General features: G+C 40.4%; 1 protein-coding gene across 2 annotated transcripts in view; it reads right to left on the bottom strand.

Moving 5' to 3' along the window:
- HSD17B4 (hydroxysteroid 17-beta dehydrogenase 4) overlaps window positions 1-25,983 on the bottom strand; it is a 790,821-nt gene that overhangs the window by 331,835 nt on the left and 433,003 nt on the right. For both annotated transcript variants that reach the window (XM_053701594.1, XM_053701593.1), the window contains exons 16-17: window positions 2,936-3,007; window positions 936-1,039 (exon numbers count right to left, since the gene is read on the bottom strand). In XM_053701594.1, the coding sequence (XP_053557569.1) occupies window positions 936-1,039; window positions 2,936-3,007 (176 nt within the window). The remainder of the gene's footprint in view (window positions 1-935; window positions 1,040-2,935; window positions 3,008-25,983) is intronic.

Below are 25,983 nucleotides of genomic sequence, written 5' to 3'. Positions count from 1 at the left end.
ACAAATAAAGTAGGGTTAATTATATTTATTTCCAGCAATTTGTTTAATAAATTAAATTAGTCCTGCTAATCATTACAGTCTCTATAAACCTACAGCAAATGTATAAGCCTTTGTGACATATTATTTTTGTCCAAACAACTCTCAGCAGAGACCGTTGATGCTTCCGAGATAGACAGCTCCTGCTGCATCCTACTCCGCTAGATAGTTCTAGCAGTCAGTTTACAGAAAAAAAAATCCAAAACTCATGTCATTCTCAACAGTATTCAATTTGTATTAACTATAAAAAGAGTGATTCTTTATTTCCCCATTTTTTTTGTTCATAAAGTCGAATCCAATCTTCCCTTGGGCAGGGGTCAGAATTTCAGATAAATTGCTCAGGGAATACACTAGTATCTTCACTGGCCGGGTCCTCCTCCAAATGGGCTAAGTACCTTTGGTCATCTCAGATGGTGGTAAGAAGATTTGTAAAATGTTTGAAAATGTAATGCGGTTGGTCTGATTTGCTACTTGTAATTTGTAAACTGTTGAAAAATCAATAAAAACTTTTTTTCATAAAAAAAAAATAAACTGTTACACTCATAAACAGTATCTAATACAAATGAGTAATTTAAATATTCATAAAATATATTTATAAGGGTTATAAAAAGGAATACGGTATATGACCATGTATTTCACTGCATAGGCAATTGCCTGGGTGCTCTCTATGGTAGATAGCTAGAAACTTCAAAGAAGCATATTCCATGTATATTGACTACGAAACAGTCTTGACAATGGTCCCTGTGAGGACCGAAACGTTGACTGATCCTTGTTGATGAAATACTAATAAAAATATTGTTCATTAAAAAAAAAAGAGTGATTCTTTTTATCTTAAATGGATGCTCATCTGCATAATTTTAGATCTGTTTAACAATAACAAATGCTACATGTTTACAAACCTTAGCCTTGGTTGATGATCTTTTTCCACCAAATCCTCCAGCTCCAACCACAAACACGGAAAACTGGTTGTAACAGATAAGTTCTTTGCCGCAGTAAGTGTGCACTAAAATATTAAATGAACCCGGTTACTTCTATAAATGTACAGTAAACTTCAACAGCAGATGTTTTTAACCTGTCTAGCAATTTCAACAGAGAATAAGGAAGATCTGTGTGTACCAAAAGGATCTACAAGATCTCTTTATTCATACCGTTCATTTCTAAAGGATAGCGTTAGCAATTAACAGCACAGTATAATCCAGATAAAAAATATAGTATCATCAGAAGCAAATGCAAGGCTAACATTGCAAGGCAAGCTTTTAAGGGTTTATTCTCTTTATCAGGACTGCAGCAATTCATATAGCTTTATAACTAAATACACAGAGAAGGTTTAATCGAACAGATAGTAATACAGTGATGTCAATGCAGACAAGGACAGGGTTTGATACAATTCTAGTGCAGGGGGTTGACAATAGGGAGGTTCAGTTAAAGGGATATGAAACCAAATATTTTCCTTTCATAATTCAGATAGCGCATGGAATTTAAATAACTTTCCAATATATTTCTATTATCTATTTTTTTTTTCTATTTGTATTCTTTGTTGAAAAAGTATACCTAGGTAGGCTCAGAAGCTGTTGATTGGAGGCTGCACATATATAACTCTTGTCATTAACTTTCAGCTAGCTCCCAGTAGCGCATTAGTGCTAATTTAACAAAAGATACCAAGAGAATAAAGCAAATTGGTTAACATAAGTAAATTGGAAAGTTGTTTAAAATTGTATGATCTATCTAAATCAGAGGGGAAAAATGGGTTTCGTATCTCTTTAAGAGATGTAAAGTGTTATATATTTTTTTTTAATTAAAAGTAATTGGATATAGGATTGCTTAATATTATAATTGGTTTGTGTGTGGAAAGTTTAATATTTCAGTTAAACTATTTTAAAAAAAATCTTGTCATGTGCTGTCAAAATATGTTATCAAGGTAAGATATAGCAGTATAGAAATGGCAATACAAAAAAAACAATTACCTCAAAAACAAACACAGTATGGCCCTCTTTGTATGCCTATTTAAACAGACCATGCCCCATTTTCTTCTTACTGAAGCAATGGTCAGTTTGATCAAAAAAGTGATATTTTATGCTTCACTAGTTATTCTTACTGCAAAATGCATTGGCGTGAAATGCTTTTGACAGAGAGCTGTATAAAGGAGAAAACGTGAGAACAAACCGTATAGCCCTGTACGAACAAAAGTTAACACATCTCAACTGAAATTAAAGCTTGGATATGACTTTCCTTCACGGCTATGAACTGACTTGTTATTAAAAGGACAAACACAAAATGAATAATCAAACATGCAATGAAGCATAATAAAAATACATATTTGTTTGTAAACAATAAAAGTTATTTTAAAGCTACTTAAATTTAAAATTTACAGGAAGTTTATTGGCCTTATTAGGACAACCCAAAAAACTCTATTGGTGACCGGTGACGATACTCAAAAAAAACAAAAAACATGTTGGTTTATTATTAGGATTATGTAACATTATTTGTATCCATTGTTTTGCAGTATTTATCTAACTTCTCTTCTAAAGCCAATTAGGGACAGATGGGGTTAGTCACGTGAAAAAACTTAATTTTCACAAATAAATTACAGTGAAAAGGAGCAAAATAAATAATAAAAGTATATTGCAAAGGAGTTTTACACCACAATACAAACGCTCGCTAGAGAGGCCAAAAAGGCAAATTCTATAACCTAAACCTGCTGCAAACAAAAAAGCTATTTTAGGCAATGTATTACATTATGTAAACCTAAGTTATGCGTTTACTTTTTAGCCTCCCTAAGGAGTGAGGGCCAAACACAATAATTACACAAACAAATTAAGTTAAGCAAACTAGTGTTCACCCTGTATTATTTGCTTCTGTATTTAAACAAATGTATGTACCTTTACAAAAATAAACTTACCATCCAATAAAATCACAGCCCCTGAGCCTTTATCAAGAACATCCGCCACTGTAGCCTCTGATGTCATCTCACCTGTAAAAAAACATAACATTTCAGCTCCATATAGTACTTTATTTAGTTTTCATTTATTTAAATACAAGCCCTTCATTGATTATGTAGTCACTGGAATGCTTTGCACATATAATGAAATTATAGGTTAAAGGGATATAAAACCCAAAAGTTTTATTTTGTGATTCAGACAGAGCGTACCATTTTAAAAAGGTTTCCCATTTACTTTTGTTATCAAATTTACTTGAATCCCATGATATTCTCCATTGAAGAGAAAACTAGGTAGGTATCTGGAGCAGTACACAGCAGGAAATAGTGCTGCTATCTAGAGCGCTTACAAATGGATAACAATCTTGCAAAACTGCTGCCATATAGTGCTCCAATAATGGGCCGGCTCCTAAGCATATGTTCCTGCTTTTCAACAAAAAAAGAAACCAAGAGAATGAAGTAAAATTGATAATAGGAGTAAATTGGAAAGTTGTTTAAAATCGCATGCTCTTTCTGATCAATGTATACCTCATATCTGTACTGTACTTACAAAATGGAAAAAAATGAAATACATTGTTGTGGTTAGGTTGATTTAATGCCTTTTTTAGCTATATATATTTTTTTTTTTAAACCTTCCAAACATGACTCAATAGGTCACTCTCGGACCTCAAATGCTTAAAAGTGGGTATAAGTAGAGGACGGTAATCTGAAACAAGGAGACCTCTCTTGGGTATCAGCTGGAATACCTCAGGGTTTTATAATTTTCTGGGGGGGGGGGATTTTTTATATGCAAAAGTAATATGGGATGGGGGAAGAGATGGTACTCGCTTACTTTTAGTATATGATGTGAGTATTATATAGCTCTATAAAGCGTATGATATGGGATATAAAAATAGGGAAGCATGAGAAGTTAGGAAGCATTATAATAATAAGCTATAAAGGCTCCATATGAACTATAACAATATTTTTAACACTAATACCGAGGGTAGATGGTAAGAGAATAAAATATAAGGGGAAAATTTTACTCCTCAACGTAGAACATATGAATAGAAAGGTTGCGATAATGTTATATAAGGATTATGAAAAAGAATCATCTCAAGTTAGCTAACAGTAGGATAAGCTGTGTGTGATTCAACATGTAAGCTAGACTGCCGACAATACGGGTAAAAAGATATATAGGGTGAAGATGGCTGGTTAGGGTGATATTGTGGCTAAGTAATTAAAACCTTCTATTAAGGTTGCAAAAATGGATTAGTTTAAATTAAGTTAAATAGGGCTGACATCAGCAGAGACATAGGAGAATCCACTACCCCGGCCATAGGCAGCAGACTCCCCCCTATACATAAGCCCACAGGAATATTTATAATTGTCGATTACCCAGCCCATCCTTAGTTAATTCTCTAGAGGGGAAAGATGGTGGAATATGAGAACTATAGGGGAGCCGCCATCCTAACAAAGGAATGCACTTCCATTGGTTACACAAATAAATACCTAAAAGGAGCTTGGGTTTGAAACCTTAGCCAGTAATGTTGCTTAGAGAATTTCCATCTCATAAGGATTATAAAATAGCACAGTCTAAACCGTTAACACAGCATGAGGGGGAAGATGATTGCTATATAGCTTGTATCACACTCATAAGCCCCTATACACACATATATGAAATACAAACAAAAACAAATATTGTTAGCAACTAATCTCCCTTTCGGGAGTATATACATAAGACATCTATGAGAACAATCGAATGCTATGGGAAAAAAAGTATTGTTGAGGTAAACCTATAACGTCTAACTAAATGAGACCATATACTGTTAACACATTAAAATATGGGAGTAAAGTGTGCTGCCTCAACTTTAAACATATAACTAGCATTAACTGTAGAAAACATGTCTTAATGATATCTGGGTAGATAAACATAAATGCACAACTGCCCACACCGGTTCTCAGGGCAATGTTATGGGGAGCAGAATATACAGGGCCGCAGTAGATCTCTGAATAAACTTGCCTGCATGACTGAATGAGTCCCCTTGTGAAAAACTTGAATAACAATGTCCCTCTTTTCCCACTTCTATGGGTTGAATACTGAGGTATATACTTGCCACCAGGTTGGTGTCCACTCCAAATTATTTGTATCATTGTCACCATTTAGATGAAGAAGAGGCAGATTACCACACTTAGGTCAAAATATCTCACAATTGAAGGCCTGCACGACCTCTCCATATCCTGCGATCCCTTGCCATGTATAATAAAGGCTTGAGTAAACCGCAGCCACACAGGGGCCAGGAACCTCATCAAACTGCACAGTCAGTGTACCCTGTGACTGATCCTCGGTATCTAGAGTCACATCCTTGCAAGTGAGAGCCGGATATTCATCACCCGCCATGGTAAATAACGAGCTCGGTCTCACTGTCCCATGTGGGACATGGTGGACTATGATCATCTGATCTCCAGTGCCGGTGTCTCTCCTGCTCTCCTGAGGGACTATATGACTCGGTGATACACTCTGGAGCAGTGGTCTTAATAGTTCGTGCAGATCCCATGTCAATTCACATAGATAGCTGTCCAGGATATCTTGCATGCGATGTTCCCATACATCTAGTACCGCCATTTTAGAAAAAGATAGCGATACTTGCAATGCTTCAGTAAAAACACTGTCTAAGGTTCCCCAAAAGAAATAGTAATCTTGCTAGGATGTTTGATGTGCCAAAAGTATCTGCGTACTTTGTAACCCAGAAACCTTGGGGGGGGGGGGGAGAATATGTGCAGGATCCTCAGCCACGCATCTTTCTGACGATAAGTCAAGTATGGCCTAGTTAGAGAAAATGATGTGCTGCTTACTTGGAGAGCATAGGTCAGGCTTGTCAGTTTATCAGCTCCTTAACTCTGTCAAAGTGTAGAGACTATTCCTGCTTCCAAATAGAGGAGTATTACTATAATATTTTCCTTTATAATTGACTAGATAGCAGATTTCAATAAAATATAAGCAGGAGCTTCACATAGACACGTCCTGCCGCTCCAAGTGTAGGCTCCGCCCCCTTTTTTAGCTATATTTTTATTTAAATTTTCAATGTAATAGAAACAATAGAATTTGCACAACAGACAAGCAAAGTAAATGAAATCACATTATTTTATTAGATTAAAGGGACAGTAAACCTTAAAAATAATGTTATATAATTCTGCACATAGTGCAGAATTATATAACATTATTTAAGTGCTATAGTTCTAAACGGCTTTTTTCTCTTCAAATAAGTAAAAATTACGGCGCTTTTACAGACCCGCTCTCTGCTGAGCGGGTCTGTAATATTCAGTCAGCGCATCGGGCCAGCTGTATAGTCACAGCCCGGCCCGACCGCACCATAGCACTAAGTGCAGCTCGCTCCTGTCACAGGAGCGAGCTGCACTTAATCTTATGGCGCGGTCGGGCCGGGCTGTGACTATACAGCTGGCCCGATGCGCTGACTGAATAGTACAGACCCGCTCAGCAGAGAGCAGAGAGCGGGTCTGTAAAAGCGCCGTAATTTTTACTTATTTGAAGAGAAAAAAGCCGTTTAGAACTATAGCACTTAAATAATGTTATATAATTCTGCACTATGTGCAGAATTATATAACATTATTTTTAAGGTTTACTGTCCCTTTAAGATATCAATATGATCACAACCTCAAGCAAAAAGTATGTCAGTATGGACAATCTAAAACAAAATTGTATACGTGAAAACTGTATAAGGTCTCAATAACTGGAGAAAAAGAAAGAAAAAACTTCCACATACACCGTTTTCTTTAACCACTGCAGCATACCTACAACCATATCATTCCATAAAGGAGAAATAAAGCCTATTCATACAACAACATTTTTACTGTTTGAAAAGATAGATAATCCTTTATTACCTATTCTTCAGTTTTGCATAACCAACACTATTATGTTACTATTATGTTAATACACTTTTTACCTCTGTGATTACCTTGTATTTAAAGCCTCTGCAGACTGCCCCCATATCTCAGTTCTTTTGACAGGCTTGCATTTTAGCCAGTCAGTGCTAACTCATAAACAACTACACAGGGGTGAGCACAGTCATCTATATGACACAAATGAACTAGCGCTGTCTAGCTTTGAAAAACTGTCAAAATGCATTGAGATAAGAGACGGCCAATGGCCATCAAGGGCTTTGAAATTAGCATACGAGCCTACCTAGGTTTAGCTTTAAACAAAGAATGTCAAGCGAACAAAGCAAATTTAATGATAAAAGTAAATTGGAAAGTTCCTTAAAATTGCATGCTTTATCTGAATCATGACATTTTAATTTTGACTTGACTGCCCCTTTAATGGGTGGTTGCAAAGCAGATACCTGAGCACCATCCGCAAACATATATGAGAAGGGTGTCTTAGTGGAATATTTAAGCCAAAGCATGTGAGCCCACAAGACCATGTTAAAGCATATTTTTCACCTGATAGAAATAGTGTTAAGTTCTGGGGAAAGAATCAAAACATAATATGGTTTGACCCAATATTAGCACTTGAATGTCAGAGTTTGCTATAACATGGTCCATAGTGATGCAAGTATATGATGGATTGAAACCAACTTTTAATCATTTTTGACATTTAAGTAAATTTTTATACATGCATTAGAAATTAGTCAATGTGTCTCAAAAGTTTTGCAAAATAAATGGTTTTAAAACTGCAATATTTGTGTGTGAAATATTTATTGTTTTGCACTACAGGGACACACACATTAAAAGCCACCTGAGGGTTTATTTTACTGTAGCCAATTAAGGGACAATATCAAATAAACTTCTGCACTGATCAAGCAATCACTGTGTATATGTAGAGGTGGGGGTCAGTGCCCTGAGTTATGCAGAAAGCATTTAATCCTCTCTAGGTGCAGAGATAAAATTACAATTATCACATGTCCATGGCCTAAATGTCAGCTTTAATGTGGTTCTTGTGATTACAGTATGGGATGTTGCAGGGCAAATATCTAAAAGAAAATCCCAAAACACAAAAGCCCAGATTTGCGATAAAGTCTCTGGACCAGCTGGCTGATCATTGCTATACTGGTTTATCTACCATTCCACTCTGGGCATCTTTGGACTCTCCCTGGTGAGACGAGGATCCCTATTGGTGACTTCTTCCTCTGGTCTACCGTACGACGTGTGGTTCCGGACTGCTGGTATTGCACTTCAGTGCTTTACATTGTGTGAGTAGGATTCTTTAGTTCCTATCGCTACCCATTCCAAGTTGTTTATGATCTGCACTATGTGGCGCCCTCTATTCTGTTCTTCTTAGATTTCTTATCTGTGTTGTGGCACGACACCCTGGAGGAGCGGCCTACCAATCCCGGATGCACTTCACTTGAAACCTCCTGGAATTGCATATAGCAGGACTTTTTACATGATTATATTCACAGGAATACACAGTCTGTATATCCCTTTATTTCCCTGCTTTTGTCCTTATTGTTTTCGTTTTGCCTTATATCCTGGTATATTATTGGAGTTTTATATATTTGCGTAAAATAGTTGCCTTATTGATGCTACAACGAATTACTTAGTTATCCTTACATACTGCTGTAGTAATCATATTTTTCTGTGTTTCACTTATCTGCTCCGAGGCGCCTCTTATAAGTACTCTGGTGACGTTTGCTGTCACTAAGCGTACTAGTTGTTGAGAATTTATGCTTACCTGATAAATTTCTTTCTCTTGCGATGTATCGAGTCCACGGATTCATCCAATAATTGTGGGATATTCTCCTTCCCAACAGGAAGTGGCAAAGAGAGCACTCAAAGCAGAGCTGTCTATATAGCTCCTCCCTTAGCTCCACCCCCCAGTCATTCGACCGAAGGTTAGGAAGTTAGAGGTGACTGAAGTTTTTTTAAATAAATATACTACCTGTCTTAAATAGACAGGGCGGGCCGTGGACTCGATACATGGCAAAAGAAAGAAATTTATCAGGTAAGCATAAATTCTGTTTTCTCTTGCAAGATGTATCGAGTCCATGGATTCATCCAATACTTGTGGGATACCAATACCAAAGCTTTAGGACACGAATGAAAGGAGGGACAAGACAGGTACCTAAACGGAAGGCACCACTGCTTGTAGAACCTTTCTCCCAAAAATAGCCTCCGAAGAAAGAATCGAATTTGGAAAATTAGGAAAAAGTATGAAGCGAAGACCAAGTCGCCGCCTTACAAATCTGTTCAACAGAAGCCTCATTTTTAAAAGCCCATGTGGAAGCCACTGCTCTAGTAGTGAGCAGTAATCCTTTCATGAAGCTGCTGGCCAGCAGTCTCATAAGCCAAGCGGATGATGCTTTTCAGCCAAAAAGAAAGAGAGGTAGCCGTAGCCTTTTGACCTCTCCGCTTTCCAGAATAGACAACAAACAATGAAGATGTTTGACGGAAATCTTTAGTTGCTTGTAAGTAGAACTTTAAAGCACGAACCACATCAAGATTGTGCAACAGACGTTCCTTCTTGGAAGAAGGATTAGGACACAGAGAATGAACAACAATTTCCTGATTGATATTCCTATTAGAGACAACCTTAGGAAGGAATCCAGGTTTGGTACGCAAAACTACCTTATCTGCATGGAAAACAAGATAAGGTGAGTCACACTGTAAAGCAGATAACTCAGAAACTCTTTGAGCCGAAGAGATTGCTACTAAAAACTAGAACATTCCAAGATAGAAGCTTAATATCTATGGAATGCATAGGTTCAAACGGAACCCCTTGAAGAACTTTAAGAACTAAATTTAAGCTCCATGGCGGAGCAACAGGTTTAAACACAGGCTTGATTCTGACTAAAGCCTGACTAAACGCCTGGACGTCTGCCAGACGTTTGTGTATAAGAATAGACAAAGCAGATATCTGTCCTTTTAAGGAGCTATCTGATAATCCCTTCTCCAATCCTTCTTGGAAAAAAGACAATATCCTAGGAATCCTAATCTTACTCCATGAGTAACCCTTGGATTCACACCAATAAAGATATTTTCCATATCTTATGATAGATTTTCCTGGTGACAGGCTTTCTAGCCTGAATCAGGGTATCAATGACCAACTCAGAGAAACCACGCTTTGATAAAATCAGGAGTTCAATCTCCAAGCAGTCAGACGCAGAGAAATTAGATTTGGATGCTTGAATGGAACCTGGATTAGAAGGTCCTGCCTCAACGGCAGAGTCCACGGTGGAACAGGTGACATGTCCACCAGATCTGCATACCAAGTCCTGCGTGGCCACACAGGTGCTATCAAAATCACTGAAGCTCTCTCCTGCTTGTTTCTGGCAACCAGACGTGGAAGGAGAGGAAACGGTGGAAATACATAGGCCAGGTTGAAGGACCAGGGCACTGCTAGAGCATCTATCAGTACTGCCTGGGGATCCCGTGACCTGGACCCGTAACAAGGAAGCTTGGCGTTCTGACGGGATGCCATCAAATCTAATTCTGGTGTGCCCCATAGCTGAGTCAGCTGGGCAAATACTTCCGGATGGAGCTCCCATACCCCCGGATGAAAAGTCTGACGACTTAGGAAATCCGCCTCCGAGTTCTCTACCCCTGGGATATGGATTGCTGAAAGATGGCAAGAGTGAGTCTCCACCCATCGGATTATTTTGGTCACTTCCATCATCGCTAGAGAACTCAGTGTTCCTCCTTGATGATTGATATAAACTACAGTCGTGATGCTGTCCGACTGAAATCTGATGAATTTGGCCGCAGCCAGTTGAGCGCATTGAATATCGCTCTCAGTTCGAGAATGTTTATCGGAGGAGAGACTCCTCCTGAGTCCATAAACCCTGTGCTTTCAGGGAGTTCCAGACTGCACCCCAGCCCAGTAGGCTGGCACCTGTCGTTACTATGAGCCACTCTGGCCTTCGGAAACACATTTCCTGAGACAGGTGTTCCTGTGACAACCATCAGAGAAGAGAATCTTTGGTCTCCTGGTCCAGATGTATTTGAGGAGATAAATCTGCATAATCCCCATTCCACTGTTCGAGCATGCATAGTTGCAGTGGTCTGAGGTGTAGGCGGGCAAAAGGAGCTATGTCCATTGCCGCTACCATAAGTCCGATTACCTCAATACACTGAGCCACTGATGGCCGAGGAATGGAATGAAGAGCTCGGCAGGTGGTTACAAGTTTTGACTTCCTGACCTCTGTCAGAAATATTTTCATTTCCACCGAGTCTATCAGAGTCCCTATGAAGGAAACTCTTGTGAGAGGGAAGAGAGAACTCTTTTCTATGTTCACCTTCCACCCGTGAGATCTTAGAAAAGCCAACATGATGTCTGTGTGAGACTTGGCTAGCTGGAAAGTCGACGCTTGAATTAAGATGTCGTCTAGATAAGGCGCCACTGCTATGCCCCGCGGTCTTAGAACCACCAGAAGGGACCCTAGCACCTTTGTGAAAATTCTGGGAGCCGTGGCCAACCCAAAAGGAAGGGCCACAAACTGGTAATGCCTGTCCAGAAAGGCGAATCTGAGGAATTGATGATGATTTCTGTGAATAGGGATGTGCAGATACGCATCCTTTAAGTCCACGGTGGTCATATATTGAACCTCCTGGATCAGAGGCAGAATAGTCCGAATAGTCTCCATCTTGAACGATGGCACCCTGAGGAATTTGTTTAGAATTTTGAGATCCAAGATTGGTCTGAAAGTTCCTTCTTTTTTGGGAACCACAAACAGGTTTGAGTAAAACCCTAGCCCTTGTTCAGCTTTTGGAACTGGGTGAATCACTCCCATGGTATGTAGGTCTTCTACACAGCATAAGAATGCCTCTCTCTTTGTCTGGCTTGCAGACAATTGAGAAATATGAAATCTCCCCCTTGGGGGGGGGAAGAGTCTTTGAAGTCCAGAAGATATCCCTGGGTAACAATTTCTAAAACCCAGGAATCGTGAACATCTCTTGCCCAAGCCTGAAAGAAGAGAGAGTGTCTGCCCCCTACTAGATCCGGTCCCGGATCGGGGGCTACCCCTTCATGCTGTCTTAGAGGCAGCAGCAGGCTTCTTGGTCTGTTTACCCTTGTTCCAAGCCTGATTAGGTCTCCAGACTGACTTGGATTGGGCAAAATTCCCCACTTGCTTCGCAGCCGGGGAAGAGGAAGAGGGACTACCCTTGAAGTTCCGAAAAGGAATGAAAATTATTTAGTTTGGTCCTCATTTTATTTGTTTTATCCTGAGGGAGGGCATGGCCTTTCCCTCCAGTGATGTCCGAAATAATCTCTTTCAGTTCAGGCCCGAATAGGGTCTTTCCTTTAAAAGGAATGTTCAAAAGTTTAGATTTTGATGATGCATCAGCAGACCAGGACTTAAGCCATAACACCCTGCGCACTAAAATGGCAAAACCTGAATTCTTTGACGCTAATTTAGCCAGTTGAAAAGCGGCATATGTAATGAAAGAATTAGCCAGCTTAAGGGCCTTAATTCTATCTATAATATCCTCTAATGGGGTCTCCATCTGAAGAGCCTCTTCCAGAGCCTCGAACCAGAAAGCAGCTGCAGTTGTTACAGAAACAATGCACGCAATAGGTTGGAGAAGAAAACCTTGATGAACCAAAATTTTCTTTAGGAGACCCTCTAATTTTTTATCCATAGGATCTTTGAAAGCACAACTGTCTTTGATAGGTATAGTTGTACGCTTGGCGAGAGTAGAAATAGCTTCCTCCACCTTAGGGACCGTCTGCCACGAGTCCCGCATGGTGTCAGATATGGGAAACATTTTCTTAAAAACAGGAGGGGGAGCGAACGGTATACCTGGTCTATCCCACTCCCTAGTAACAATGTTCGCAATCCTCTTAGGGACTGGAAAAACATCAGTGTAAACAGGAACCTCTAAGTATTTGTCCATTTTACACAATTTCTCTGGAACCACTATAGGGTCACAATCATCCAGAGTCGCTAATACCTCCCTGAGCAACAAGCGGAGGTGTTCAAGCTTAAATTTAAAGGCCGTCATATCAGAATCTGTCTGAGGGAGCGTCTTCCCTGAATCTCAGACAGCAAATCCCTTACCCCTACTTCAGAACATTGTGAGGGTATATTGGATAAGGCTACTAAAGCGTCAGAAGGCTCAGCATTTGTTCTTAAGCCAGAGCTGTCACGCTTCCCTTGTAACCCAGGCAGTTTAGAAAAAACCTCTGTGAGGGTTGTATTCATAACTGTGGCCATGTCTTGTAAAGTAAATGAAGTCGACGCACTAGAGGTACTTGGCGTCACTTGTGCGGACGTTACTGGTTGTGACACTTGGGGAGAGTAAGATGGCATAACCTCATTTCTTTCTGTCTGAGAATCATCTAGCGCTATATTTTTAAGTGCTATAATATGCTCTTTAAAATGTATAGACATATCAGTGCAAGTGGGTGTCATGGTTCAGCCTGGAATTAAACCTGATACCTGTTTATATTTCTGCTGCTGTTCTTTCCCAGCCTGTTGTTTTACCACTATGCCACCAGATGGCTTGATCACAGGATAAGAATATTGTGTTTTTCTGTTTGCTGCAACTTTGGCTCTCTGGCTCCACCTGCTTGCCAGCAGAAACAAATCATTTAATCAGCAGCCTGCTTTATCTGGGATGTTTGTTTGCAATTCTGGGCCTTGATATTGAGAATTATACTCTGAAACACTCTCTGCTCCTGTATCATGTGTGAAATACAGATTTGTTGGATTTCCTGGTTCCTGATTTCTGCTACAATTACTGACTACTCTTCTGGATAATCCCTTGGCACTGTGTTTCATTTTTGGACTGATTTCCTGGCAATTGATCTTGCCTAAAACTTTCTTTCCTAAGGACTGACTCAGGTACTTTTGCTTGCTTGTTTCCTGATACTACAAAGTTCCAATTTGCAGTCTATGCAAGTATCCTGTTTGTTTCTACAAAGTTCCAAATTGCAGTTTATACAAGTTTCCTGTTTGTTTCTACAAAGTTTCAATTTGCAGTTTATGCAAGTATCCTGTTTGTTTCAACAAAGTTCCAATTTGCAGTTTATGCAAGTTTCCTGTTTGTTTCTACAAAGTTCCAATTTGCAGTTTATGCAAGTTTCCTGTTTGTTTCTACAAAGTACCAATTTGCAGTTTATGCAAGTTTCCTTAAAGTACAAGTTTGCAGTTTATGCAAGTTTCCAGTTTGTTACAACTGTGTCCAGTCTACAGCATATGCAAGTATCCTGCTTGTTATTACATGGCCCTGCATTCCTGCGTGTTATTACACAGTTCCAGTCTTCAGCATATGCAAGTATCCTGTCTGTTATACAAGCTCTGCTTTCCTGCCTGATACTACACAGTTCCAGTTCTACAGCATATGCAAGTATCATGTTTGTTATTACAAAACTCTGCATTCCTGCCTGTTAATACACAGTTCCAGTTATACAGCATATGCAAGTATGCTGTTTGTTATTACAAAGCTCTGCATTCCTGCCTGTTATTATACAGTTCTACAGCATATGCAATTATCCTGCCTGTTATTACAAAGAACTGTATTCCTGCCTAATACTACAACCTATAGACTTTGTCTTATCTAATTGCATATCTCTGCATTGCTTTATCCTATAAATAAAACCATCTCCTTTATTTCCTAAAACCTTGTACCTGTTTAATTATGCCTAAAACGAAAGACTCACGCAGACAAAACACAACATTAACCCCAAAACCTGACACCTCTGCACAACAGCTCCTTACTCCTGAACCTGCTCCCTTGCAGAGTATGACAGAGGGACACATTCTAAGAGGGGGTTCCACAATGGCTTCTAAACACATTGAACAAGGAGTTTCCTTGATGTCAGACATGTTAAAAAGGCTAGTAATGAAACAAGCAAGCTTGGAAAACACTTTATTCAAAGTAAAACAACACTTAGAAAAAAACGGTACTGTGCCTTTAAAAGAAAAAAAGATGCACAAACTCTGCAAAACAGTGTAAAAAAGCAGTAAACTTTTCGAAATTTTTACAGTGGATACATAAAGCTTTAGTAAGGTTGCCCCAACATTCAAATAAACGATTAACCCCTTAATGGAAAAACCGGATTGACAAAACGTCAAAAACCGGTACAAAAACGTTCAGCACATTGCCACAGCTCTGCTGTGGCGCCTACCTGCCCTTAGGGATAGATTTGTGGGGAAAAAGCTTCCTTTAGGCCCTCAAGTACAGCAGGACCCTCCGGAGTAGCAGATTGATGTCTTGTGTGTAAAATAAACTGCGCATCTGAGGCGCGAAAATAGGCCCCTCCCACCTCACTCGATGTTAGTGGGGCCTAAAAGAAACACACCAAAGTGTTTCTAAACTAGCCCTTAAATAAGCCAAAATGAACCACCAAAGTCTCTCAAAAGTGTCACCAGTAACAACTTAGCCCTTTATGCAAGCTTGAATTCAATACTAAGTCTCTGAATACAGCTTACCCTTCCCTCATGGGGATACTGTCAGTCTTTTCTAGAATTATCACAGTCTGTCTAGAAAGAAATTGACTGAACATACCTCAATGCAGCTTAGCCTGCAAATCGTTCCCCCAACTGAAGTTTTCCTGTACTCCTCAGCCTCTGTGGGAACAGCAGTGGATCTTAGTTACAAAGTGCTAAGATCATCAACCTCCTTGCAGAAATCTTCATCCCTTTTCTGCTAGAGTGTGAACAGTACACACCGGTACAATTTAAAATAACAAACTTTTGCTTGAGAAAATAAAAACTAACATTTTTGTCACCACACTCACTTTACCCTTCCTACTGCTTAGAGCCGGCAAAGAGAATGACTGGGGGGTGGAGCTAAGGAAGGAGCTATATAGACAGCTCTGCTGTGGGTGCTCTCTTTGTCACTTCCTGTTGGGAAGGAGAATATCCCACAAGTATTGGATGAATCCGTGGACTCGATACATCTTGCAAGAGAAATACTTGTATTATCAAATGTTCTGCGCTCTCTTAGAAATCTTCATAGTACTCCTATGTAGTCTTGTACATGTCTTTCTCTCTTTATGGCAGTAGTGCTTGAAACACTATTTGCTGCAATGTTATACATTGTTGCAAACACTGTTGCCATAGAGTGCTAATTTCATGTGCACACTCCTAAACCAACGTAAATTTAATCTTTGACAAAGGATACCAAGAAAATGGTGCAAATATGATAGAAATAACAATAAATAAAATATCCATTTTATAATTGCACCCTTCACCCTATTCAAATCATATTTTGAGTTTACTGTTCATTTAAGAAAGAAAACAAAAACACATATATTGGAAATTTTAAACAAAGTGCTTAGTGTACCATATTTAAGCTATCATGATCAAAATTGTGGAAGTTGTAAAGCATTAGTTTGTTTAATTAATTTGCCCCGACTTACACAGAATAGACAATTACTCAATGCAGTCCTTTAGCTTCTAAGAGTGATTTAAACAATTTCTTTTTTTGACCTTATAATTAATGCTACATAATATGGATCTAAGGAGGACTCAGGAAGCATGAATCTTGTTAGCAAGCTTTCTAAAAAGCAACATAAGCGTAGCACAAATTATTACAGAGACAGATTGCAGACTGGCACCATCATTTATTTAAATGCCACAGAAAGATTGCTATTAGCCTTGCTTCAGACACCTGGACATTTTACATTGAGACAAAACACACACCAGAATATTCTGGATCAGAGCCAGTAATCTAACAATTAATGGTCATATGAGGCCATGTGAGGTAAGGGACACGTTCTATCTGGAGCAGTAAACAATTTAACCAGATGTTAGTTTATGGAACAAAAAGACAGATTTCTCATTCTCCAGACAGAGGTACTGAGCATGTCCAACCAGGATTGGAGACAGCATTTGCTTCCTGTATTTATCATTGCACAAGGGGACACTTATGCAACAACAACATCTGCTCTTGCGCAACCAATTACACTAGAGTGAGGCTTGTAAATTAGTCCAGGCCAATGTAAATGGGCCACCTCTGAGGTGGCGGATTGGTTTAGGAAACAGAACAAATATTAGTTGCAGGCTTTCTGCAATCAACAGGGGCATTCGCCTTTGATACATCTGCCCCCTAAATTTGCATTTCCTTTTGTATTTTGTTGAAGAAACCAATGATTTTATCGCATGACATTAACCCAAACCCACTGTATGTAAGTATTACTAGAATAAAAGAAAGAAACTATACTTAAACTAAGGAATTATAGACTCCAAAAATGCAATTAGAATGTCCTTTATGGGAAGCACACAATACAACCAATTCTGGATTGTTATTTAATAAATCTACCCAAAGCAAATATTAGCACAATGAATCCAACAATACCTTAATTCAGAGGCAAACAATGTAAAAAGAAAAAAAGAGTCAGGAGTACCCATGATAAGCTTGTTTTTTTTTCCCATTTGCTTTTTAGATTTGGATTTTCACATTGATTTATATGATATACTGTCTAAATGTGTGTTGTAAATCTCATATTTAAATTTATCAAATACGCACTTTATTGGAAACACATTTACGTTCCTGAAATGGACAGTAGAGTCAAAATTAAACTTTCATGATTCAGATAGAGCATGTAATTTTAACCAACTTTTCAATTGACCTCTATTATCTAATTTGCTTCATTCTCGTGGTTGTATTTTTTAGAAAAGCATACATAAGGAGGCGCAGGAGCAGCAATGTACTACTAGGAGCTTGCTGCTGATTGGTGGATTTACATATGTGAATCTTGTTATTAGAGCTGGACTTGGAAATCAGACCTGACCTGGAAAATGTTTGAAGACCACCCCACGGCCCCCCCCCCCGAACCGCTTTCACCCCCCAATCTTGCTTTTCTTGGCAACAGGCCTCTCCACATCCTCTTTAGGAGAAGTCCTGGGGCCACTTTTCTTCCACCACAGGCCCCCACACCCTCGTCAGATGCGGGGCGGCCTTAAAGAAATTAAATACGCATGCGCACAAGTTGGCTCTGTAATATCCCTGACTAAGGATGTGGCCTACCGCAACAGCAGTACATTGGCCCGCTGGGAATAGTCCCGGTATCCCAACGGGCCAATCCGGCACGGCTTGCTATTGGCAACCATCAGTGCATTTCTGCTCCTTCAACCAAGAATACCAAGAGAATGAAGCAAATTTGATAACAGAAGTAAATTGGAAATTTGTTTAAAATTGTATGTGCTATCTTAATAATAATAATAATAATAATAATAGAAAAAACAATTGGCTTTCATGTCCCTTTAAACAGACTTGATTTTAATAGATAGTGATGCCTACAGAAAATAATAGGGTAAAGACATCAAACTGATCAATCAATGTTTTTATGTTTTGCTTTTTTATTTTTAAATTAGTATACTTAAAGCACTACTAGATGCTTGCGTAGGTGAATATTGCTATCCTTTTTATGTTAGGATATGTTACACAAACACTGCACAACAAAGCACTAAACATATCTATCAACAACAGCTTTCACATAATAAAATGGTGTGAATAGCTTTTAAAGGGTACTGTTATTGTCTTGCGAGACAGCTTTTTGTCTGCTTGACATCTAAAAAGTGAGTGCTTGTACAGGTTCTGATAGCTTTTTATAAAAGTCTTCTATATTTCAATATAAAATTTGCTAGGGAGTTAAAACACTCACCGGCCACTTTATTAGGTACACCTGTTCAATTGCTTGGAAACACAAATTGCTAATCAGCCAATCACATGGCAGCAACTCAATGCATTTAGGCATCTAGATGTGGTGAAGACGACTTGCTGAAGTTCAAACTGAGCATCAGAATGGGGAAGAAAACAGAATTTATGTTTACCTGATAAATTACTTTCTCCAACGGTGTGTCCGGTCCACGGCGTCATCCTTACTTGTGGGATATTCTCTTCCCCAACAGGAAATGGCAAAGAGCCCAGCAAAGCTGGTCACATGATCCCTCCTAGGCTCCGCCTACCCCAGTCATTCGACCGACGTTAAGGAGGAATATTTGCATAGGAGAAACCATATGGTACCGTGGTGACTGTAGTTAAAGAAAATAAATTATCAGACCTGATTAAAAAACCAGGGCGGGCCGTGGACCGGACACACCGTTGGAGAAAGTAATTTATCAGGTAAACATAAATTCTGTTTTCTCCAACATAGGTGTGTCCGGTCCACGGCGTCATCCTTACTTGTGGGAACCAATACCAAAGCTTTAGGACACGGATGAAGGGAGGGAGCAAATCAGGTCACCTAAATGGAAGGCACCACGGCTTGCAAAACCTTTCTCCCAAAAATAGCCTCAGAAGAAGCAAAAGTATCAAACTTGTAAAATTTGGTAAAAGTGTGCAGTGAAGACCAAGTCGCTGCCCTACATATCTGATCAACAGAAGCCTCGTTCTTGAAGGCCCATGTGGAAGCCACAGCCCTAGTGGAATGAGCTGTGATTCTTTCGGGAGGCTGCCGTCCGGCAGTCTCGTAAGCCAATCTGATGATGCTTTTAATCCAAAAAGAGAGAGAGGTAGAAGTTGCTTTTTGACCTCTCCTTTTACCTGAATAAACAACAAACAAGGAAGATGTTTGTCTAAAATCCTTTGTAGCATCTAAATAGAATTTTAGAGCGCGAACAACATCCAAATTGTGCAACAAACGTTCCTTCTTCGAAACTGGTTTCGGACACAGAGAAGGTACGATAATCTCCTGGTTAATGTTTTTGTTAGAAACAACTTTTGGAAGAAAACCAGGTTTAGTACGTAAAACCACCTTATCTGCATGGAACACCAGATAAGGAGGAGAACACTGCAGAGCAGATAATTCTGAAACTCTTCTAGCAGAAGAAATTGCAACTAAAAACAAAACTTTCCAAGATAATAACTTAATATCAACGGAATGTAAGGGTTCAAACGGAACCCCCTGAAGAACTGAAAGAACTAAATTGAGACTCCAAGGAGGAGTCAAAGGTTTGTAAACAGGCTTGATTCTAACCAGAGCCTGAACAAAGGCTTGAACATCTGGCACAGCTGCCAGCTTTTTGTGAAGTAACACCGACAAGGCAGAAATCTGTCCCTTCAGGGAACTTGCAGATAATCCTTTTTCCAATCCTTCTTGAAGGAAGGATAGAATCCTAGGAATCTTAACCTTGTCCCAAGGGAATCCTTTAGATTCACACCAACAGATATATTTTTTCCAAATTTTGTGGTAAATCTTTCTAGTTACAGGCTTTCTGGCCTGAACAAGAGTATCGATAACAGAATCTGAGAATCCTCGCTTCGATAAGATCAAGCGTTCAATCTCCAAGCAGTCAGCTGGAGTGAAACCAGATTCGGATGTTCGAACGGACCCTGAACAAGAAGGTCTCGTCTCAAAGGTAGCTTCCAAGGTGGAGCCGATGACATATTCACCAGATCTGCATACCAAGTCCTGCGTGGCCACGCAGGAGCTATCAAGATCACCGACGCCCTCTCCCGATTGATCCTGGCTACCAGCCTGGGGATGAGAGGAAATGGCGGGAACACATAAGCTAGTTTGAAGGTCCAAGGTGCTACTAGTGCATCCACTAGAGCCGCCTTGGGATCCCTGGATCTGGCCCCGTAGCAAGGAACTTTGAAGTTCTGACGAGAGGCCATCAGATCCATGTCTGGAATGCCCCACAGGTGAGTGACTTGGGCAAAGATTTCCGGATGGAGTTCCCACTCCCCCGGATGCAATGTCTGACGACTCAGAAAATCCGCTTCCCAATTTTCCACTCCTGGGATGTGGATAGCAGACAGGTGGCAGGAGTGAGACTCCGCCCATAGAATGATTTTGGTCACTTCTTCCATCGCTAGGGAACTCCTTGTTCCCCCCTGATGGTTGATGTACGCAACAGTTGTCATGTTGTCTGATTGAAACCGTATGAACTTGGTCCTCGCTAGCTGAGGCCAAGCCTTGAGAGCATTGAATATCGCTCTCAGTTCCAGAATATTTATCGGTAGAAGAGATTCTTCCCGAGACCAAAGACCCTGAGCTTTCAGGGATCCCCAGACCGCGCCCCAGCCCATCAGACTGGCGTCGGTCGTGACAATGACCCACTCTGGTCTGCGGAATGTCATCCCTTGTGACAGGTTGTCCAGGGACAGCCACCAACGGAGTGAGTCTCTGGTCCTCTGATTTACTTGTATCTTCGGAGACAAGTCTGTATAGTCCCCATTCCACTGACTGAGCATGCACAGTTGTAATGGTCTTAGATGAATGCGCGCAAAAGGAACTATGTCCATTGCCGCTACCATCAACCCGATCACTTCCATGCACTGAGCTATGGAAGGAAGAGGAACGGAATGAAGTATCCGACAAGAGTCTAGAAGTTTTGTTTTTCTGACCTCTGTCAGAAAAATCCTCATTTCTAAGGAGTCTATAATTGTTCCCAAGAAGGGAACCCTTGTTGACGGGGATAGAGAACTCTTTTCCACGTTCACTTTCCATCCGTGAGATCTGAGAAAAGCCAGGACGATGTCCGTGTGAGCCTTTGCTTGAGGAAGGGACGACGCTTGAATCAGAATGTCGTCCAAGTAAGGTACTACCGCAACGCCCCTTGGTCGTAGCACAGCTAGAAGGGACCCTAGTACCTTTGTGAAAATCCTTGGAGCAGTGGCTAATCCGAAAGGAAGCGCCACGAACTGGTAATGTTTGTCCAGGAATGCGAACCTTAGGAACCGATGATGTTCCTTGTGGATAGGAATATGTAGATACGCATCCTTTAAATCCACCGTGGTCATGAATTGACCTTCCTGGATGGAAGGAAGAATAGTTCGAATGGTTTCCATCTTGAACGATGGAACCTTGAGAAACTTGTTTAAGATCTTGAGATCTAAGATTGGTCTGAACGTTCCCTCTTTTTTGGGAACTATGAACAGATTGGAGTAGAACCCCATCCCTTGTTCTCTTAATGGAACAGGATGAATCACTCCCATTTTTAACAGGTCTTCTACACAATGTAAGAACGCCTGTCTTTTTATGTGGTCTGAAGACAACTGAGACCTGTGGAACCTCCCCCTTGGGGGAAGTCCCTTGAATTCCAGAAGATAACCTTGGGAGACTATTTCTAGCGCCCAAGGATCCAGAACATCTCTTGCCCAAGCCTGAGCGAAGAGAGAGAGTCTGCCCCCCACCAGATCCGGTCCCGGATCGGGGGCCAACATTTCATGCTGTCTTGGTAGCAGTGGCAGGTTTCTTGGCCTGCTTTCCCTTGTTCCAGCCTTGCATTGGTCTCCAAGCTGGCTTGGCTTGAGAAGTATTACCCTCTTGCTTAGAGGACGTAGCACTTTGGGCTGGTCCGTTTTTACGAAAGGGACGAAAATTAGGTCTATTTTTTGCCTTGAAAGGCCGATCCTGAGGAAGGGCGTGGCCCTTACCCCCAGTGATATCAGAGATAATCTCTTTCAAGTCAGGGCCAAACAGCGTTTTCCCCTTGAAAGGAATGTTTAGTAGCTTGTTCTTGGAAGACGCATCAGCCGACCAAGATTTCAACCAAAGCGCTCTGCGCGCCACAATAGCAAACCCAGAATTCTTAGCCGCTAACCTAGCCAATTGCAAAGTGGCGTCTAGGGTGAAAGAATTAGCCAATTTGAGAGCATTGATTCTGTCCATAATCTCCTCATAAGGAGGAGAATCACTATCGAGCGTCTTTATCAGCTCATCGAACCAGAAACATGCGGCTGTAGCGACAGGGACAATGCATGAAATTGGTTGTAGAAGGTAACCCTGCTGAACAAACATCTTTTTAAGCAAACCTTCTAATTTTTTATCCATAGGATCTTTGAAAGCACAACTATCCTCTATGGGTATAGTGGTGCGTTTGTTTAAAGTGGAAACCGCTCCCTCGACCTTGGGGACTGTCTGCCATAAGTCCTTTCTGGGGTCGACCATAGGAAACAATTTTTTAAATATGGGGGGAGGGACGAAAGGAATACCGGGCCTTTCCCATTCTTTATTAACAATGTCCGCCACCCGCTTGGGTATAGGAAAAGCTTCTGGGAGCCCCGGCACCTCTAGGAACTTGTCCATTTTACATAGTTTCTCTGGGATGACCAACTTTTCACAATCATCCAGAGTGGATAATACCTCCTTAAGCAGAATGCGGAGATGTTCCAACTTAAATTTAAATGCAATCACATCAGGTTCAGCCTGTTGAGAAATGTTCCCTGAATCAGTAATTTCTCCCTCAGACAAAACCTCCCTGGCCCCATCAGACTGGGTTATGGGCCCTTCAGAGATATTAATATCAGCGTCGTCATGCTCTTCAGTATCTAAAACAGAGCAGCCACGCTTACGCTGACAAGGGTTCATTTTGGCTAAAATGTTTTTGACAGAATTATCCATTACAGCCGTTAATTGTTGCATAGTAAGGAGTATTGGCGCGCTAGATGTACTAGGGGCCTCCTGAGTGGGCAAGACTCGTGTAGACGAAGGAGGGAATGATGCAGTACCATGCTTACTCCCCTCACTTGAGGAATCATCTTGGGCATCATTATCATTATCACATAAATCACATTTATTTAAATGAATAGGAATTCTGGCTTCCCCACATTCAGAACACAGTCTATCTGGTAGTTCAGACATGTTAAACAGGCATAAACTTGATAACAAAGTACAAAAACGTTTTAAAATAAAACCGTTACTGTCACTTTAAATTTTAAACTGAACACACTTTATTACTGCAATTGCGAAAAAACATGAAGGAATTGTTCAAAATTCACCAAATTTTCACCACAGTGTCTTAAAGCCTTAAAAGTATTGCACACCAAATTTGGAAGCTTTAACCCTTAAAATAACGGAACCGGAGCCGTTTTAAACTTTAACCCCTTTACAGTCCCTGGTATCTGCTTTGCTGAGACCCAACCAAGCCCAAAGGGGAATACGATACCAAATGACGCCTTCAGAAAGTCTTTTCTAAGTATCAGAGCTCCTCTCACATGCGACTGCATGCCATGCCTCTCAAAAACAAGTGCGCCACACCGGCGCGAAAATGAGGCTCTGCTTAAGCTTTGGGAAAGCCCCTAAGGAATAAGGTGTCTAATACAGTGCCTGCCGATATTATTATATCAAAATACCCAGATAAAATGATTCCTCAAGGCTAAATATATGTTAATAATGAATCGATTTAGCCCAGAAACAGTCTACAGTCTTAATAAGCCCTTGTGAAGCCCTTATTTATGATCGTAATAAACATGGCTTACCGGATCCCATAGGGAAAATGACAGCTTCCAGCATTACATCGTCTTGTTAGAATGTGTCATACCTCAAGCAGCAAGAGACTGCACACTGTTCCCCCAACTGAAGTTAATTGCTCTCAACAGTCCTGTGTGGAACAGCCATGGATTTTAGTTACGGTTGCTAAAATCATTTTCCTCATACAAACAGAAATCTTCATCTCTTTTCTGTTTCTGAGTAAATAGTACATACCAGCACTATTTCAAAATAACAAACTCTTGATTGAATAATAAAAACTACAGTTAAACACTAAAAAACTCTAAGCCATCTCCGTGGAGATGTTGCCTGTACAACGGCAAAGAGAATGACTGGGGTAGGCGGAGCCTAGGAGGGATCATGTGACCAGCTTTGCTGGGCTCTTTGCCATTTCCTGTTGGGGAAGAGAATATCCCACAAGTAAGGATGACGCCGTGGACCGGACACACCTATGTTGGAGAAAGGGGATTTAAGTGACTTTGAACGTGGTATGGTTGTTGGTGCTAGACAGGTGGGTCTGAGTTTTTAAATAACTGCTGATGTACTGAGATTTTCACGCACAACCATCTCTAGGGTTTACAGAGAATGGTCTGAAAAAGAGAAAATATCCAGTGAGCGGCAGTTGTGTGGACGAAAATGCCTTGTTGATGTCAGAGGAGAATGGGCAGACTGGTTATAGATGATAGAAAGGCAACAGTAACACAAATAATCACTCTTTACAACCAAGGTACGCAGAATACAATCTCTGAATGCACAACATGTCTAACCTTGAAGCAGATGGGCTACAGCAGCAGAAGACCACACCGGGTGCCACTCTCGTCAGCTAAGAACAGGAAACTGAGGCTACAATTCACACGTTCTCACCAAAATTGGACAATAGATGCATGTAAACAACATGAAAGCATGGATCCATCCTGCCTTATATCAACCATTCAGGCTGGTGGTGGTAGTGTAATGTGTTGTAATATTTTCTTGGCACACTTTTTGCCTCTTAGTACCAATTGAGCATCGCTTAAACACCACGGCCTACCTGAGTATTGTTGCTGACCATGTCCATCCCTTTATGACTACAGTGTACCCATCTTCTGATGTCTATTTCAAACAGGATAATGCACTAATAATATAATATTATGATACGATAATGTCACAAAGCTCAAATCATCTTAAATTGGTTTCTTGAACATGACAATGAGTTCACTGTACTCCAATGACCTCCACAGTCACCAGATCTCAATACAATAGAGCACCTTTGGGATGTGGTGGAACGAAAGATTTGCATCATGGATGTGCAGCCGACAATTCTGCAGCAACTGCGTGATGCTACCATGTCAATATGGACCAAAATGTCTGAGGAATGTTTCCAACAGCCTTGTTAAATCTATGCCATGAAGAATTAAGGCAGTTGAGAAGGCAAAAGGGGGTCCAACCCAGTACTAGCAAGGTGTACCTAATAAAATGGCTGGTGAGTATATTTTATCCTATTTATGGACAGTAAACTATAAACACATGGAAATTGTTTTCTATACTTTAATTTAAAATGTATCCACCTTTTTAAGTAATAGTTATTGCAGAGCAAACATGGGATTTTTAAATGACCTCATGATTGTCTGACAGTAAAATCAGAAGGTCCAGCAAGCCACCTTCACTGTTCTGCAGAAGGGATATGTGGGAGAGCAGGTGGAGGTTTCTGTAAACATTAAAAAAAACTGCAGCAGAACAGCTTCAAAGTGTAAGGTTTATTATTGTACTCAGTATATGAATCAATACTATACTACAGAATTAAACAAATCCCTTGGAACAGAGTGCCATGGAACATCAAACTGACCCTGCAACAAGATCTATGAGCTCTGCTTTGCAAAACCGCCCCCACCCCCAAATTCTCTATTGACATACTACTGAGTAACATAAT

This window comes from Bombina bombina, chromosome 2 (genome assembly GCF_027579735.1).
Source record: "Bombina bombina isolate aBomBom1 chromosome 2, aBomBom1.pri, whole genome shotgun sequence".
Classification (NCBI taxonomy): Eukaryota; Metazoa; Chordata; class Amphibia; order Anura; family Bombinatoridae; genus Bombina; species Bombina bombina.
The sequence above is the reverse complement of the archived record's forward strand: the minus strand, read 5'-3'. Positions and strand labels throughout refer to the sequence as shown.